The following is a 14,394-nucleotide window of genomic DNA, read 5'->3' as shown; positions in this document are numbered from 1 at the left end:
ATGACTGATGTGCAGGCGCTCAAATGCTGTCCAGTGTTGATTAAAGCGAGGTCTGTTCTTGAAGATTCTTTTTGTGTACATATAGATGGTTTTAGATGCCTCTGTTGGCGTTTGAACAAAGATGCAGGTAGCATCTCTTCAGAAGAAGAGCATGGGTTCTTTAATCTGGAAGGGGGAACTTGATTCCAGACTTCATGTATGTATCCATGTGCTCCAACTTACTAAAATTACAGGAACTGCCAGGAAACGCAGAAATAGAATGTTACTCAGATTGTCCGTGGATCTGAGAGAAGAGCGTGATTGCTACAGTGAAGGAATGTTAACTCAGTTGGTCCAAAGGTTTGGTTCTGTTTTGGCTGGCTGCCTTTTCTAAAGTCCGTGTTCGTTATTTAATTTTCTTGGACACTAAAAGGCTTTTGAACTGTAGCTTTCACTGCTTTTGCCTTCAGTCCTCAATTTGACATGCTTTGCAAAAATCCTTACTTAAATTGTGCTAGTGCAATGGCTTTTCAAAAAGGGATTCATCAAAAACTCTCAATGAATGTTTTCATATTATTTACTTAAAAAAAAAAAAAAAAAAAAAAAAGGCTTCTGGCCAAAATTCTTTGGGTGTTTGGTTTCCATCTCCACTACTATGAACAGCTGACTTGGCAAGAAACCACCCGCATCAAACCACTCTGAATGACTTTGTTTACACCTTAACCATTAAGTTGTCCCTGATTATTTTTTTGGAATAAAATCTTAAACATTTAGTAAATAATTTAGTAAGTAAAATGGCTATATTTATTAGACAGTGAGACCCCTGGTTTAAGAACACTCCGAATGACTTGTTTAGATTGAATTACCCTAACGTTTTGAAGATTGTTGTTGGGACACTGGACTGAATTCAGTTCATTAAGTTTATAATTCTTAAAACAGTATGGAATCCATGGTTTTACTCCTTTTCATGCAGCTTGGGTTTTTTTTTCTTTTTTCTGTTTATTAGAATATCTAACTGTGCACGCGTGTGTGTGTGTGTGTGTGTGTGTGTGTGTGTGTACCATGATACAAAATGAGAACCAGCTCTGAATCGTGACTGTGGCTTTATGTAGTGCAAGTGGAATATTTCCTGATGCTCAGAATGTGATGTAAACTATACCTCATTAAGAATACAACCTTTTGTGCATGTTCTTTTATCGAGCATCATTTTAAATGAGCTCCTTTGAAACTACTGAATGTTTGAATGAGTGACCGACTACAATTGCGTTCCTCAAAAAGAGAAAGCAAAAAGGCACAAACGCAATATTGAAGTCAGTCAAAATACATGACGGTAGACAAATATGCTTGCTTATAATAAAATGCCCATCATTCCAGAGGATCCTGAAACATCTTGGTTCGACATAGTCCGGAATAGCAGCGCACAGACTCCCCAGGCAAGTCTCATCTTCACTTATGCAGGCTGATACTGTCTTATGATCTTGGGTCATTGTGATTTCTCCCTAGCCAATGACAGAAGCCTCTCAAGCTGTCCTTCAAGAAGAGTAGCATCTCCATCATTGCTTATGGTGCAGTCAAAGTTCACTCCCTGATCCAGGCCACATTCAGACTCTGCATCGTCCACTCCTAAGGAATGAGATTAGATGACCTGATGACTCTGTGGTTTAGAACTTTCATTTAAAGCTGTGGTCACCAACCGGCAACCTGGAGATCTACATTCCTGCAGAGTTTAGTTCCAACCTGCCTCCCTCTCCTTGTTCCTACTAATGCATCTCATCCAGCCAATCAGGATTTATGAAGTAGTAGCTGGAGCAGGTGTGGCAGATTATGGTTTGAACTACTCTCTACAGGAAGGAAGATCTCCAGGACCATGGTTTTAGTCTAGTTCCTTTATGATTATGACCATACAATCTACATACATTTATAGACATATAGGAGCTATTAGTAAACAATGAAGATGCCCACAAATCAGGGTGGTGTTTCAAAAGCAGGATTTATCAGTAAACTTGATAAATTGAAAGAATATTCAAGCATTTTTCCACCTATTTTATCTTCTGTGTCTGTAGCATACAGTTAGTTACCGAAGATGATTCCAATTTATGTAGTTACTGTACTTATTAAAAGAACAAACTTGACCATTCTTTTATGCTTCTTTTATTACAGAAGCCAATGGGCAGGTCCTTTTTTTTTTTTATATAAATAAATAAGTTCAATAAATTGACTAAATGACTGCAAGTTGAAAAACATGCTGGACTGTGTGTTTTAGCCTTGAGTTACCAAAGTAAATGATAAGCCTTGCCTTGTAAAACAAACCCCTGAACTGTTTCTATAGTCAGTAGTAGCTTTCTCACATACCTGCAGTGAACCTCCAGCCCCTCTGGACTCTGCTCTGCTCCGACGCCTCCACTCGGACACTGAGGCACTGCTGAGGATATTCCTTCCAGAACCACTGCAAATCTGACATCCGTCTGCAGTCGCTCACAATCTGGGCCACATCGGTTAGTAACAAAAAAAAAAAGTTATTTATAAACCTTTTTTTTCCCCCTCATTCCAGTGCTTCACATAAAGTATAGTGACAAATGAAAGTGAATTAAAATGATCTTAATACATTCAGTTATGAACAAAAACAGACTTTCTTTGTAGGACAAAATGGAACGAGAACATGTCAAAAAATAGAAAACAACTTCTAGGCTACTCAAAGAGCTAGATACAATAAACTAAGCACAGGCCAGCTTCAGCAAGTATGTTCTAAATCTGAATTTAAAAAAAACAAGTGCTTGCATTCCTTATACTCTGAGACACTGATCCAGAGTTTAAGAGCTATACAAGAAAGAGATATTCCACCATGATGCAGGAGACCCACTGGATTAAGAGTATGCCACATCAGCTGAGTAAAGTGGTTGGGATGGGCTATGATTCAAGAAAATAGCTAAATATGCTGCACCATTAAGTCAAGAGCCTTGAGCATTAAAGGCTTTAAACGTTAAAAGCAAGACTTTATAGTCAGTACAACTGTTTGTAGAAAGCCAATGCAAATTGATTTAAGACCAGTTTAATACGCTCAGGCTTTCTTTTACAAGGAAGCTTACTTTAAGAGACATCAGGGCAGTCAGCCAGTAACACACTTTAGCGTAATCTATAAGCAACGAATGCCTGCATCAGTTGTTTAGCATGTCGGGTTAGCATGTGTCTTATTTTGAATAGGCTTCTTGTACCACATGAATATGCTGTTTTAGTGAGATTACTTGCATGAAAGACTAGTGTCAAGGGTTACTGACACTGGTCTTTCATTTGAGCCCCATATAACAGCATGTAGCTTTTAGTTGCACAGAAAAATGAAAGTTCAGGATACAATTAGAGCCTGACATGAATACTTTTATCAGAGTTTAGAAGAAGGACATCTAGACATTGCTACCTTTATCAGTAATCATAATAGTGAATAAATGCATCAGTGAATTGAAAGCCATTTATGACACAGCAATAATGAAAGTATTGTACACCCACATTGTTCAGCATAACTGGGAAAACAAAGGCCTTGTGTTGCTTGAATCATTTTTTTCAGCACCTACCCATTTATTATAAGCATGATTCACATTACTGGGCTTTTCTGTTCATTATCCAATATAGGAAAAGGGAATTTTTTCTTAGGTCAGTGGTTTTCAATGTGGGCAGTGTGGTGGTAATGCTAGGGCGCCTAGTCAGGGACCAATAGGCCCCCCCCATAAAGGTTTGTTACAATATATGATTAATTACATTTCACCAAAAGCTTTTTAAATATAACAAATGTGCTAATTGTTTGTAAAAATAAAATAATAATATAAGGCTTATTGGTTAATCTGGCAAAATGCTTTCTAATTATGTTTCCATTTTCAGAGCAAGTCAATGTAAAACTTCTATTTTTTTTTTTAACCCAATTTTATCCCCAATTTAGTAGTCTCCAATTCCACCTGCTACAACCCCAATTCCAATGAAGTTGTGTAAAACGTTGTGTAAAACATAAATAAAAACAGAATACAATGATTTGCAAATCCTTTTCAACTTATATTCAATTAATACACTACAAAGACAAGATATTTAATGTTTAAATGGATACTTTATAATTTTTTGCAAATATTCACTCATTTTGAATTTGATGCCTGCAACACGTTCCAAAGAAGTTGGGAAAGGGGCAACAAAAGACTGGGAAAGTTGAGGAATGCTCAAAAAACACCTGTTTGGAACATTCCACAGGTGAACAGGTTAATTGGAAACAGGTGAGTGTCATGATTGGGTATAAAGGGAGCATCACTGAAAGGCAACAAGCAAGGACGGGGCGAGGTTCACCACTTTGTGAACAACATTGTTGAGAACAATGTTTCTCAATGTGCAACTGCAGGGAATTTAGGGATTTCATCATCTACAGTCCATAATATCATCAAAAGATTCAGAGAATCTGGAGAAATCTCTGCGAGTAAGCGGCAAAGCAGAAAACCAACACTGAATGCCAGTGACCTTCAATCCCTCAGGCGGCACTGCATTAAAAACCCACATCATTCTGTAACACATGGGCTCAGGAACACTTCAGAAAACCACTGTCAGTGAACTCAGTTCGTCGCTCCATCTACAAGTGCAAGTTAAAACTCTGCCATGCAAAGTGAAAGCCAGATATCAACAACACCCAGAAACGCCGCTGGCTTCTCTGGGCCTGAGCTCATCTGAGATGGACTGGCGCAGAGTGGAAAAGTGTCCTGTGGTCTGACGCGTCCACATTTCACACTGGTTTTGGAAATCATGGACGTTGTGTCCTCTGGGCCAAAGAGGAAAAGGACTGTCCGGATTGTTATCAGCGCAAAGTTCAAAAGCCAGCATCTCTGATGGTGTGGGGGGTGTTAGTGCCCATGGGATGGGGAACTTGCACATCTGTGAAGGCTCCATTAATGCTGAAAGGTACAAACAGGTTTTGGAGCAACATCTGTTGCCATCCAAGCAACGTCTTTTTCAGGAACGTCCTGCTTATTTCAGCAAGACGATGCCCAGCCACATTCTGCACGTGTTACAACAGCGTGGCTTCATAGTAAAAGAGTGCGGGTACTAGACTGGCCTGTCTGCAGTCCAGACCCGTCTCCCATTGAAAATGTGTGGAGCACTATGAAGCACAACATACGACAACGAAGACCCCGGACTGCTGAGCTACTGAAGTTGTACGTCAAGCAAGAATGGGAAAGAATTCCACCTACAAAGCTTCAACAATTAGTCTCCTCAGTTCCCAAACGCTTATTGAGTGTTGTTAAAAGGAAAGGTGATGTAAAACAGTGGTAAACACGCCCCTGTCCCAACTTCTTTGGAACGTGTTGCAGGCATCAAATTCAAAATGAGTGAATATTTACAAAAAACAAAGTATCCATTTGAACATTAAATATCTCGTCTTTGTAGTGTATTCAAATTAACATAGGTTGAAAAGGATTTGCAAATCATCGTATTCTGTTTTTATTTATGTTTTACACAACATCCCAACTTCATTGGAATTGGGGTTGTAGTTAGGAATTCCCCAGTCACACACTATCAGCACTAGGAGGGTGACAGCAAACACAGGCTTCCTCCGAGACCTGTGAAGCCAGCAACCGCATCATTTCAAACATGGATAAGTGGTTAAAAGGGTGTTTTAAAAGGAAGGATCCTGAGGACCATCTACAAGTGAAGTGGCCACTGTATCTCAGACTCAGACCCACAGTTCTATGCCGTTTGCTCAGAGATTTTGTGATATAAGGCTTTGTAGCAAATAGAGTGGTATAAAGACACCCCCCAGCATTGGGCTGTTGAGCAATGTAGCTGCGTTCTCTAGCGTGGTAGAGCTCCATCCAATACCTTTAGGTTGAGTTGGAGTGATCCAGAACATCAGTACCTGACTGTACTAATGCTCATGGCTGAACGCAATCAAATCCTCACAGCAATTTTGCAACAGCTACCATAAAGCCTTCCCAAAAGAGTAGAGGCTGTAACTGCAGCAAAGGTGGACAAACTCCCTATATTACTGATATCAGAAGAAAGGCTTGTGCAAATGCTCTACTCACCCACACCGGTTGGACAGCACCACGACTGGCCAGACGGCAGAAAAAGCCGGGGTCCTGCTGTCTCTTACTCTCACCCCACTGGATCATATCAGCCCGGTACGTCTCCTTGTACTGACCTGCACTCAGCAGCTGCTCGTAGTCAAGTCCATGGTCCTAATGATGGACAAACAATGAATGTGGGAAGGGTCAGACAGTTGAACACTGAAGCAATAGCCTGAGCACTTTAACAAAAACGGTTCTTCAAGGGTTCTTTAGTAAAGGCAGTGGTTCTATTTATTGCCATGACTTCTGTTTAGAGATATTTTTTGCTGAAATATTTGGTAACACTTTACAGTAGCATGCTGTTCATAAGGCTACATGACCACTGACATAACCCTACACAAATGTTTATAAATGCTAATTCCAACAGGCTTCATCTATCATTTGATCAAAAGTGGCAAGTGTAACCTTAATAGCGAATGAGGCCTGTTGGAATAATCACTTAGAAACATTTATGTAGGGTTATGTCTGCTGACATGACTAGTTTATGTAGGTGTCATGTAGCCATATGAACAGCACCCTACAGTAAAGTGTTACCAAATATTTTTTGCATGATTAAATGGTTACTATTCAGATTGAGGGAGAACGTGTTGTATATGGTTCTGCCATTGTTATGATGTCTAGCTTGTAACAATAGAAGAACCCTTTTTGGTGCCAACACTCTGAAGAACCACTTCACAATGTAAAGAACCATTTAAGCATGAAATAGTTGTAAACCCTTGGAGAACCATCCTTTTTGACATGTGTATATATGTGCCATTAATTGCTTTTCCAGTCAGCTGATGGATCTTACCTGTGCATACTGAGCTTTTAAGGGAGCCGAAAGTCGGAGGATGCAGCACAGGTGTGGACCCAGTCTAGAAGACACCATCAGTACGGTCATTCACGCTGTATGGCAGTGGTCAACCCTCCTCCTGAAGATCTACCTTCCTGGAGGTTTAACTTCCAACCTACATCTAACACACATCCTTTAGCTAACCAAGGAGGCATCTGAAGGCTGTTATTATATGGATCTGGTGGGGTGGATTAGGGTTGGAGCTGAAGTCTGCAAGAAGGTAGATCTCCAGGAGCAGGGCTGGTGACCACAGGTGCATGCCACATGTGGCGAAGTTGGTTTCCTATTCTCCTGCTTCTTGTTCGAATTTTTCCGCTCCATCTTAAATGGTGCAGCAGTTACAGTTATACATATGGGCGTCTCAGGTGGTAGAACCTAACTGCCGTTTAAGGTGGAACGGGAAAATTCAAATAAGCTAACTTCACCTTCGTGAAAAATGTACCAAATGCACCTCACCTGTCCTGTATTAAACCAGTTACATAGTCTTTCCCCGACTTTCGCTTCCCACTGAACAGCAGAACAAGTTTGGGCTGCTGGGTTTCCATCCTGAGAGCAGCAGCCCCATCCGAACACGCTCACTGTGCTGATCCTGTAGGTCCCGCCCACAGTCTCTTTTACCGTAAAGGTAAACGTTTGAGCCAAACATTTTAAAGATTTCTGCCAAGTTCTACAGAATAGCCTCTCAATGTGACTTGATATGGACGTTATGCATTAAACGAAATGACTTTGCTGATATATGTGCAGATCCTTAAATAATATAAGGGCGGGCGTTTGGTTTGCTTTCTATAGGCGAGCGTCTTCTTAGCTTTACGGTAATCGGGTGAGCGTCACGCCATGAACGTCAGCTATTCAAAACACACAAAAGCAGTTCGATAAGAGTCCGGTCTCACCAGGCTCACGGAGATTTAATAGTTTACTCTGGTCTTTTTTCTGTATAGTCTGGTCCAAATATAAAACACATACATGCCAGTGTGTCCGTTAAAATAAAATAAATAAATAAATGAATAAAAGTAGTCAAACACAACATACACAGCGTATAATGTTAATGACACATTTAAACTGCATATGTGGTGGAGACAGGTTATTGATACTGATAATGTGATTTTTTTACACACACACAAACATATATATATATATACTGACATAAAAATGCTAAAAATGTTTTTAATTTTTTTTTGGGGTGCCTCCTTTGTAGGGGACTTTTATTTGGCACGCTTGGAAATCACTCACCCGGAAGCTTTAGAAATCTTACAGTATTTGTCAACAAAGCTCGTCTCTTGCGTGTTTTTGATCACATTTCGATCCTTAAACTCGGAATTGTGACTTTAATGAAGCAACTTTTCATAAATGTAGATTGTAGGCGACAGTCGCAGTCATGAACGGGAGTTCTAATCCTCTTTTGGACAAAGAGGAGCATGTTTTAAAGCTCGGAGAGAGCTTTGAGAAGCGCCCCAAATCCTCCTTCCACACAATCAGATGTGAGTGAATCGAGTGAATCGAAGCTTTTTGAGTCTAACAGTTTAGCCACAGAAGTTTTCTTTCATAATATTCCGCTATCATAATATTACATAATATTTCATCATATTTCATAATATTAACGCACATTGGCTACTGTGCACAAGTTTAGACTCACTGGTTAAAAGTTTAAAGTCAGTTCTTTTATATTTTAAATAATATAAAACCTGAACTAGTTGCAGTCCATAACATACAGAAGTCCAGAGAGGCCATGAGGTGATTTTTAATTTTCTGGACTGTTATCTTGAGATCAGGACTTGAGCGTCTTGTGATCTCAAGATGACAAATGTTGTTTTCTCATGGTAACTTGATGATCTTGAGATCATGAGAAAAATAAGTTGTGATATTGAGAAAACAACAGGACAATTAAGTCATAATCTCAAGACAACAGTCTAGAAAATTACAATTCCCTCATGTCTCTGGACTTCTGTAATTCCAGGACTTTTAATGTGCAACAGTTTTTCTTAAGACTTCTTTTTTAGAGATGTTTTTATTAATTTTGTTCTGTTCAAAGAATTCCTGCATCTTTACCTTTTTCTAAGAAGAATCTTAAGACTTTTCTTTTTAGATGTTTTTGTTGTTTTTTATCTGTAAAGTGCCTTGAGTTGATGCGGTCATGAAAGTGTTATCTATATAAAATCAATAATAATTTAATAATAAAATAATTGTTATTAAATAATAATTAGTAAGGCACCAGAAATCTGTAAAACAGAATGAAGAAATAATTGATATATCCAGAACTGTGGGTGACTTTAAAATGATTCAAATATGTATAGCATTGGGAATTAGGTTATAATAAATGAAACATTCAGAATTATTCATATTTCGAAACTCTCAAGGCAGATAACCTGACAGTAACCTCGTTTAAATAGCTAATTGCAGCATATTTTCTTGTTTTAATATTGAGTTACACATCTAAAATATCTATTGGTACTGTGTGAAATTCAATTCCTCAGTGCATTTTTGTGGTAAATAAAATAACAAAAATAGTTAGGCTAATTTGTATTATACCCTGGTGGTCTTTGCTAATAATAACCCTCAGTTTTCTAAGTTACGTACAATCTTCTTATTTAGTACACAGTGAGGATCAGATTTGACCAAGATTAGCAACTGAAGTTATATATGACCTACTCTATAACAGTGTTTTCCCAGTAGGTTTCCTGAGATTGATCTGTGCCTTTTACACTGCACTGCATTACTAAACATCAGTCTGACACGTTTAAAGGTTTTTGAAGCTCAGTACGTCTTGTTTTGTGTAATGCTTTCATAAAATTTGGGATTTTCCACTTTATGCAAATCATCCTGCCAAATGTTCAGGCTTTTCATTCAACTGTGTTTAACACAATCTGTTCGCTCATCCAGATGATTTTAAGCCAGCATCCATCGACACCTCCTGTGAAGGGGAGCTGCAAGTGGGGAAAGGAGATGAGGTCACCATTACATTGCCTCACATACCAGTAAGAGTCCCCTTTCCTTCCAGTCTGTACAGCTACATTCATTTACCTCATGTCCTTCCTTGCCCTTAATCAGTGCCTCCATCTGCATTTTATCACAAGGGCTCCACGCCACCCATGACTGTATTCAAAGGCAACAAAAGGCCCTATCAGAAAGACTGTGTTCTGATCATCAATCATGACACTGGAGAGTATATGCTGGAGAAGCTGAGCAGCAGCATTCAAGTCAAGAAAACTAGGTGAGAAGTCAAAATAAATGGCTGCATTCAAACACACACACACACACACATTTTCTAAGCCACTTCTCCCTCAGGGTCCTATCAGGGTCCTCAGGGTCCTGGAGCCTATCCCAGGGGTCATCGGGCAGAAGGCAGGGTACACTTGGACAGGTCGCCAGTCCATCACAGGGGGCTGCATTCACTCTTATTTGAAATTACAATTATATTGCTGCATATTTAGATTTCACTCCTAAAGTGCTGGCCTAGAACAAACTCAAATCAAAAGTTTGCTTTGTTAGATTTGCACTGGAGCTGTGAGGCTAATGTAGCAAGTAAGGGAAACTTATGGACACCAAGTTAGCATTAGGCCGAGCCAGAAACCGTGTTGAATTGCGAAATTTCTGACCCTGTATGACATATTATATATTTATAAAAATGGATGAAAGTATGGACAAAGGTGGCTGTGATAAGTGTTTTTAGCTATATGACATCTTTTTGTCCATTTCTGTTGTTAACAAATGCCCTACAGAGAATTTTGGCCAATTTTAGCGCACAATTTGTATTTATTTACTGAATCTACCATAGTGAAAAATAATAAAAAATAAAATAAAAAATGTGCCGTAGCTTTTGTACAAGCCATTTTTATGTTTTCATCCCTCAATGTTTGCATCCAGACAATAAACAGTAATTGTGCATTAAATTGTGCATATTAAAGTGTGTAACTTATTTTCACTTAAAGACATTTGAGAAGGTGTGCCCAAACTTTTGTATACGACTGTATGTGATGGTTTAGGCTTGCAGTTTGCATAATGCTAAACTGGTGTTTATAAGCTTGCCATGATGGTTATGTCCATTGAATCTGTGTAGCTGTTTTGGCTAAATGCTAACCCCTGTGTTGGTGTGTTAGAGCTGAGGGCAGCAGTAAGATCCAGGCTCGGATAGAGCAGCAGTCAGTGAGAGCCACGCAGCCTCCCTCACAGTTCCGGACTCCCACCAAGCTGAGCACCGGGGCCAAAACATCCCCCACTAAAGACAACCCCTCCCCTGAGCCCCAGCTGGATGACATCAAAAGAGGTAAGTTCTCACTTATTTCGAGCTGCTAATACTTTTTGCTTTATATGAAGCACCACATTGGCCTGGCTGGCCACATACACTTACATTTAGTTGGCTGAAGGTTAGTCACAAGTAGGCGCTATTGGCGCTCAAATATTGCGAGCATCATATCACTGAAAGGGAGGATACTGGTTTGAACCCACATCAGCAGGATCTCGAATTTCAGTAAAAACATTTGCATGTATGTGAAAAGCCTGAACCCATGGCTGGCTTGTTTCGTAGAGGGGAACTAGGTAATTGTCTAGAACAGCATTGGAGTAACAGTACTTTAGACTGTGCTGAAGAACCCAGAGGCACCAGGGTGCGGCGGCTGCCGTTGTTATTCAGTTCATTCAGCTCGTGAAGGGCTTGATTTCATCATGAGTTGCATAAGATGTGTTTGGCAACTTTGTAGTGCAGTAACGGCCACTTTAGCAGTTCAACGCCCACTTCTTTCTTTCTTTCTTTTTTCTTTGTTTTGTTCTTTTCTCTCCATTTCAGGGGGAAAAGCATTCATAGCTTCAATTAAAGTTGCTAATTATTATGGTCTTGACAGCTGGCTCAGACCACTTTAATGTCTGTCTCTGTCTCTCTCAATGTAAATCTTGCCCTGTCTGTCTGTCTGTCTGTCTAGTTATCTTTCTATTCTTTTTCTTTTCTCTCGGTTCCTTCCCTCTTTCTTGTGAAGAGAGCAATTATAGCTTAAGTGAAATGATTCAGTTAATAACTGGTTACTCTCTCTCTCTCTTTCTCTCAGAACTGCGAGCGGAGGTGGAGGTTATAGAGCAGATGAGCAGCAGCGGCAGCAGTAGCTCCTCAGACTCGGGCAGCTGTTCAGGCAGCGGGGATGACAGCTCCAGCAGCGACGGAGAACAGGACACTCATAATCCTCATGGCCACACCCACCTCTCCCCCAGCCGAGACCCTCTGGCCAACGGCACAGACAAAGCGCAGGGCAGCAACCAGCTAATGAACACACTCAGTGAGTTAGAGACTGACCCCTGCACAAGCTTAAAAATCAATAAGTTGATTCTAAGTTCTAAGCTGTAGAAGTGGAGAGCTGGTTTGCTCTATTGTTCAAATGCAATTATGCAACGATGTTTAATTACATAGTGAGTTATACAACGTGACTTACATTCTGTATTCTGTGCTGCGAGAAGAATTAATATTGATTCACAACATGCTTTTGTTATTGCTTGCAAAAACTGCAGTTTTTAAGGGTTAAAGAAATATAGCTCTTATAATGTAAATGTGGCTGGTCATGAATGAACCAATGAAATCTGCATTGAATTGAATTGATTGGTCCACATTAGGACCACAAGCTTGATCTTATTTGCAACAAAACATTTTTTTTGTGTGGTACATAATGCTGTTTTTGTTTTATCCTCAGGGAATGATCTGCAGCTGAGTGAATCGGGAAGCGACAGTGACGATGATTGACGGCTGCCCTTCATCACTCGCCCAGCGTGGATCTCTGTCTTTCTTTTTAAGCGCTGTGTCCTGCTCTCTGCCTTCCTTTTGCATTTTTGAGCTGTCAGCCCTTTTGCAGTGTTTTTGTCACAGTCTTTGTATGTTTTTCCCAAGTCTCCTCAAAGTTCATAGAGTGTATTTTTTATTAGATGTATATTTTAAGGTTCTAGTGCAGAGTTGGAACATGTAAGTAGGTGTAAAAAATCTTAGCATAGAGTTGTATGCAAAAAGCTTGAGCAACCCTGGGCCACATCACACACTGTGTTGATTTTTAAAGCAAAAGGAAGTAAACATAACTTCTGCAGCAAACTATTTTAAAAATTAAAATTTTCTGCAAAAGTCAGTGTCTACATTGTGCAAAACAACATTATATAGGCCAGAGGCATTTTGTAAACAAGTGCTGTGGAAAATTCTTTGGCCAAAGGAATGTTTGGAGAAAACAGGAACACCATTTAATGAAAGGAACACCTTGCTAACTGCAAAGCACTTGGGTATGTGTATTATGCTTTGGGGCTGTTTAGCAGCCAGAGTTATAGGAAACACTACATGGATAGATGGAAGACATGGATTCCATTAAATATCAGTAAATTCTGGAAGCAAATGTGACAGTCAACAAATTGAAGCATGAAGCAAATTGAAGCACCACCATGAACTACTCCAAGAAATGCAATCTGAGGTTTTTAGATTGGTCCTCAAAGTCCCCTGACTTGAACATCAATAAAAATCTGCGGTGTTCTGTGCGCTCTGCAAGAAAGAATGGGTGAAAATTCTCAAAACAAAAACAGAAAGTGTCATAGCTGGTGACAAAAAAGCATTTGTGATCTGTGAAATCTGCCAAAAGGGAATATTATGTACTGGCGTTCAAACCTTTGCACATGCCACTACTTTTCTACTTTTTATCTTAAGTAACTGTGAATTAACATTTACTATAAAGGTTGGTTTTTCTTCTTTTCACAAAAATCAACAACATATGTAATTTGCCCAGGGGTACCTAAACATCTGCATACAACAATACTTATTCAAAAAGAATTGTGTTAATTTATATGCAGTGTTTTCATGACGTATAATTTAAGCTATTAGAATGTTGCCAAGTTGGAATCATTTGGCAAGAAGGTCATATGGCATGTCACTTACTCTCTATGGAGGTTTTACAGAAGCAGACAGAAATCAGTATGGTCTGTTATATGAAATGAAAAACTAAATTCTGAGCTGGTGCATAGATTATAGCCTAAATGTAGCTTTTAGCCTGTATACAGATTTTAGCCTAATGATTGTAGTAAATGTAGACTGGAAATTTACGGTTCAATTGCTGAAATTTCTAATGCTTATTGCTCATTCTGTGATGCAGCATCTTGAAATTTTATTTTCTTTATTGTTTAAATTGCTAATAATAAAAGAGCAATAAGCAGCTGTTTTTCTTTTGCTTGAATGTTGAGTTTGTGACTTGACCACTGCAGCCACTGTATGGCACTGTACTGCACCACTTCTAATAACATTAAATTAGATTAATTGTTCACTGCAGGGTAGTGACTACATTTTATGTATTATTTTTAAATATTTTAATATTGTAAGTTGTGTGTATGTGTATATATATATATATATATATATATATATATATATATATATATATATAATTTAGGAGCACTTTATTAGGAACACCTGTACACCTACTCATTCATGCAGTTATCTAACCAGCCAGTCGTGCAGCAGCACTGCAGTGCATAAAGTCATGCAGATATGGTCAA

The 14,394-nt window shown here is 39.2% G+C and overlaps 2 protein-coding genes across 2 annotated transcripts; one reads left to right on the top strand and one right to left on the bottom strand.

Moving 5' to 3' along the window:
* Positions 1 to 757: 757 nt before the first annotated feature.
* On the bottom strand, positions 758 to 7,489 carry pmvk (phosphomevalonate kinase). Its single transcript, XM_017691784.2, has 5 exons — positions 7,357 to 7,489; positions 6,859 to 6,922; positions 6,027 to 6,179; positions 2,332 to 2,461; positions 758 to 1,602 (listed from the first exon to the last, which is right to left on the bottom strand). Exons 1-5 carry the CDS (start codon positions 7,443 to 7,445, stop codon positions 1,463 to 1,465), a joined length of 576 nt encoding a protein of 191 aa, XP_017547273.1. The 5' UTR covers positions 7,446 to 7,489; the 3' UTR covers positions 758 to 1,462.
* A 646-nt stretch (positions 7,490 to 8,135) lies between these two features.
* On the top strand, positions 8,136 to 14,165 carry eaf1 (ELL associated factor 1). Its single transcript, XM_017691744.2, has 6 exons — positions 8,136 to 8,378; positions 9,778 to 9,872; positions 9,972 to 10,108; positions 10,995 to 11,161; positions 11,937 to 12,161; positions 12,570 to 14,165. Exons 1-6 carry the CDS (start codon positions 8,276 to 8,278, stop codon positions 12,617 to 12,619), a joined length of 777 nt encoding a protein of 258 aa, XP_017547233.1. The 5' UTR covers positions 8,136 to 8,275; the 3' UTR covers positions 12,620 to 14,165.
* The last annotated feature ends 229 nt before the right edge of the window (positions 14,166 to 14,394 follow it).

The sequence above is a fragment of the Pygocentrus nattereri genome, chromosome 19, assembly GCF_015220715.1.
Source record: "Pygocentrus nattereri isolate fPygNat1 chromosome 19, fPygNat1.pri, whole genome shotgun sequence".
In the NCBI taxonomy this organism is placed as follows: Eukaryota; Metazoa; Chordata; class Actinopteri; order Characiformes; family Serrasalmidae; genus Pygocentrus; species Pygocentrus nattereri.
The sequence above is the reverse complement of the archived record's forward strand: the minus strand, read 5'-3'. Positions and strand labels throughout refer to the sequence as shown.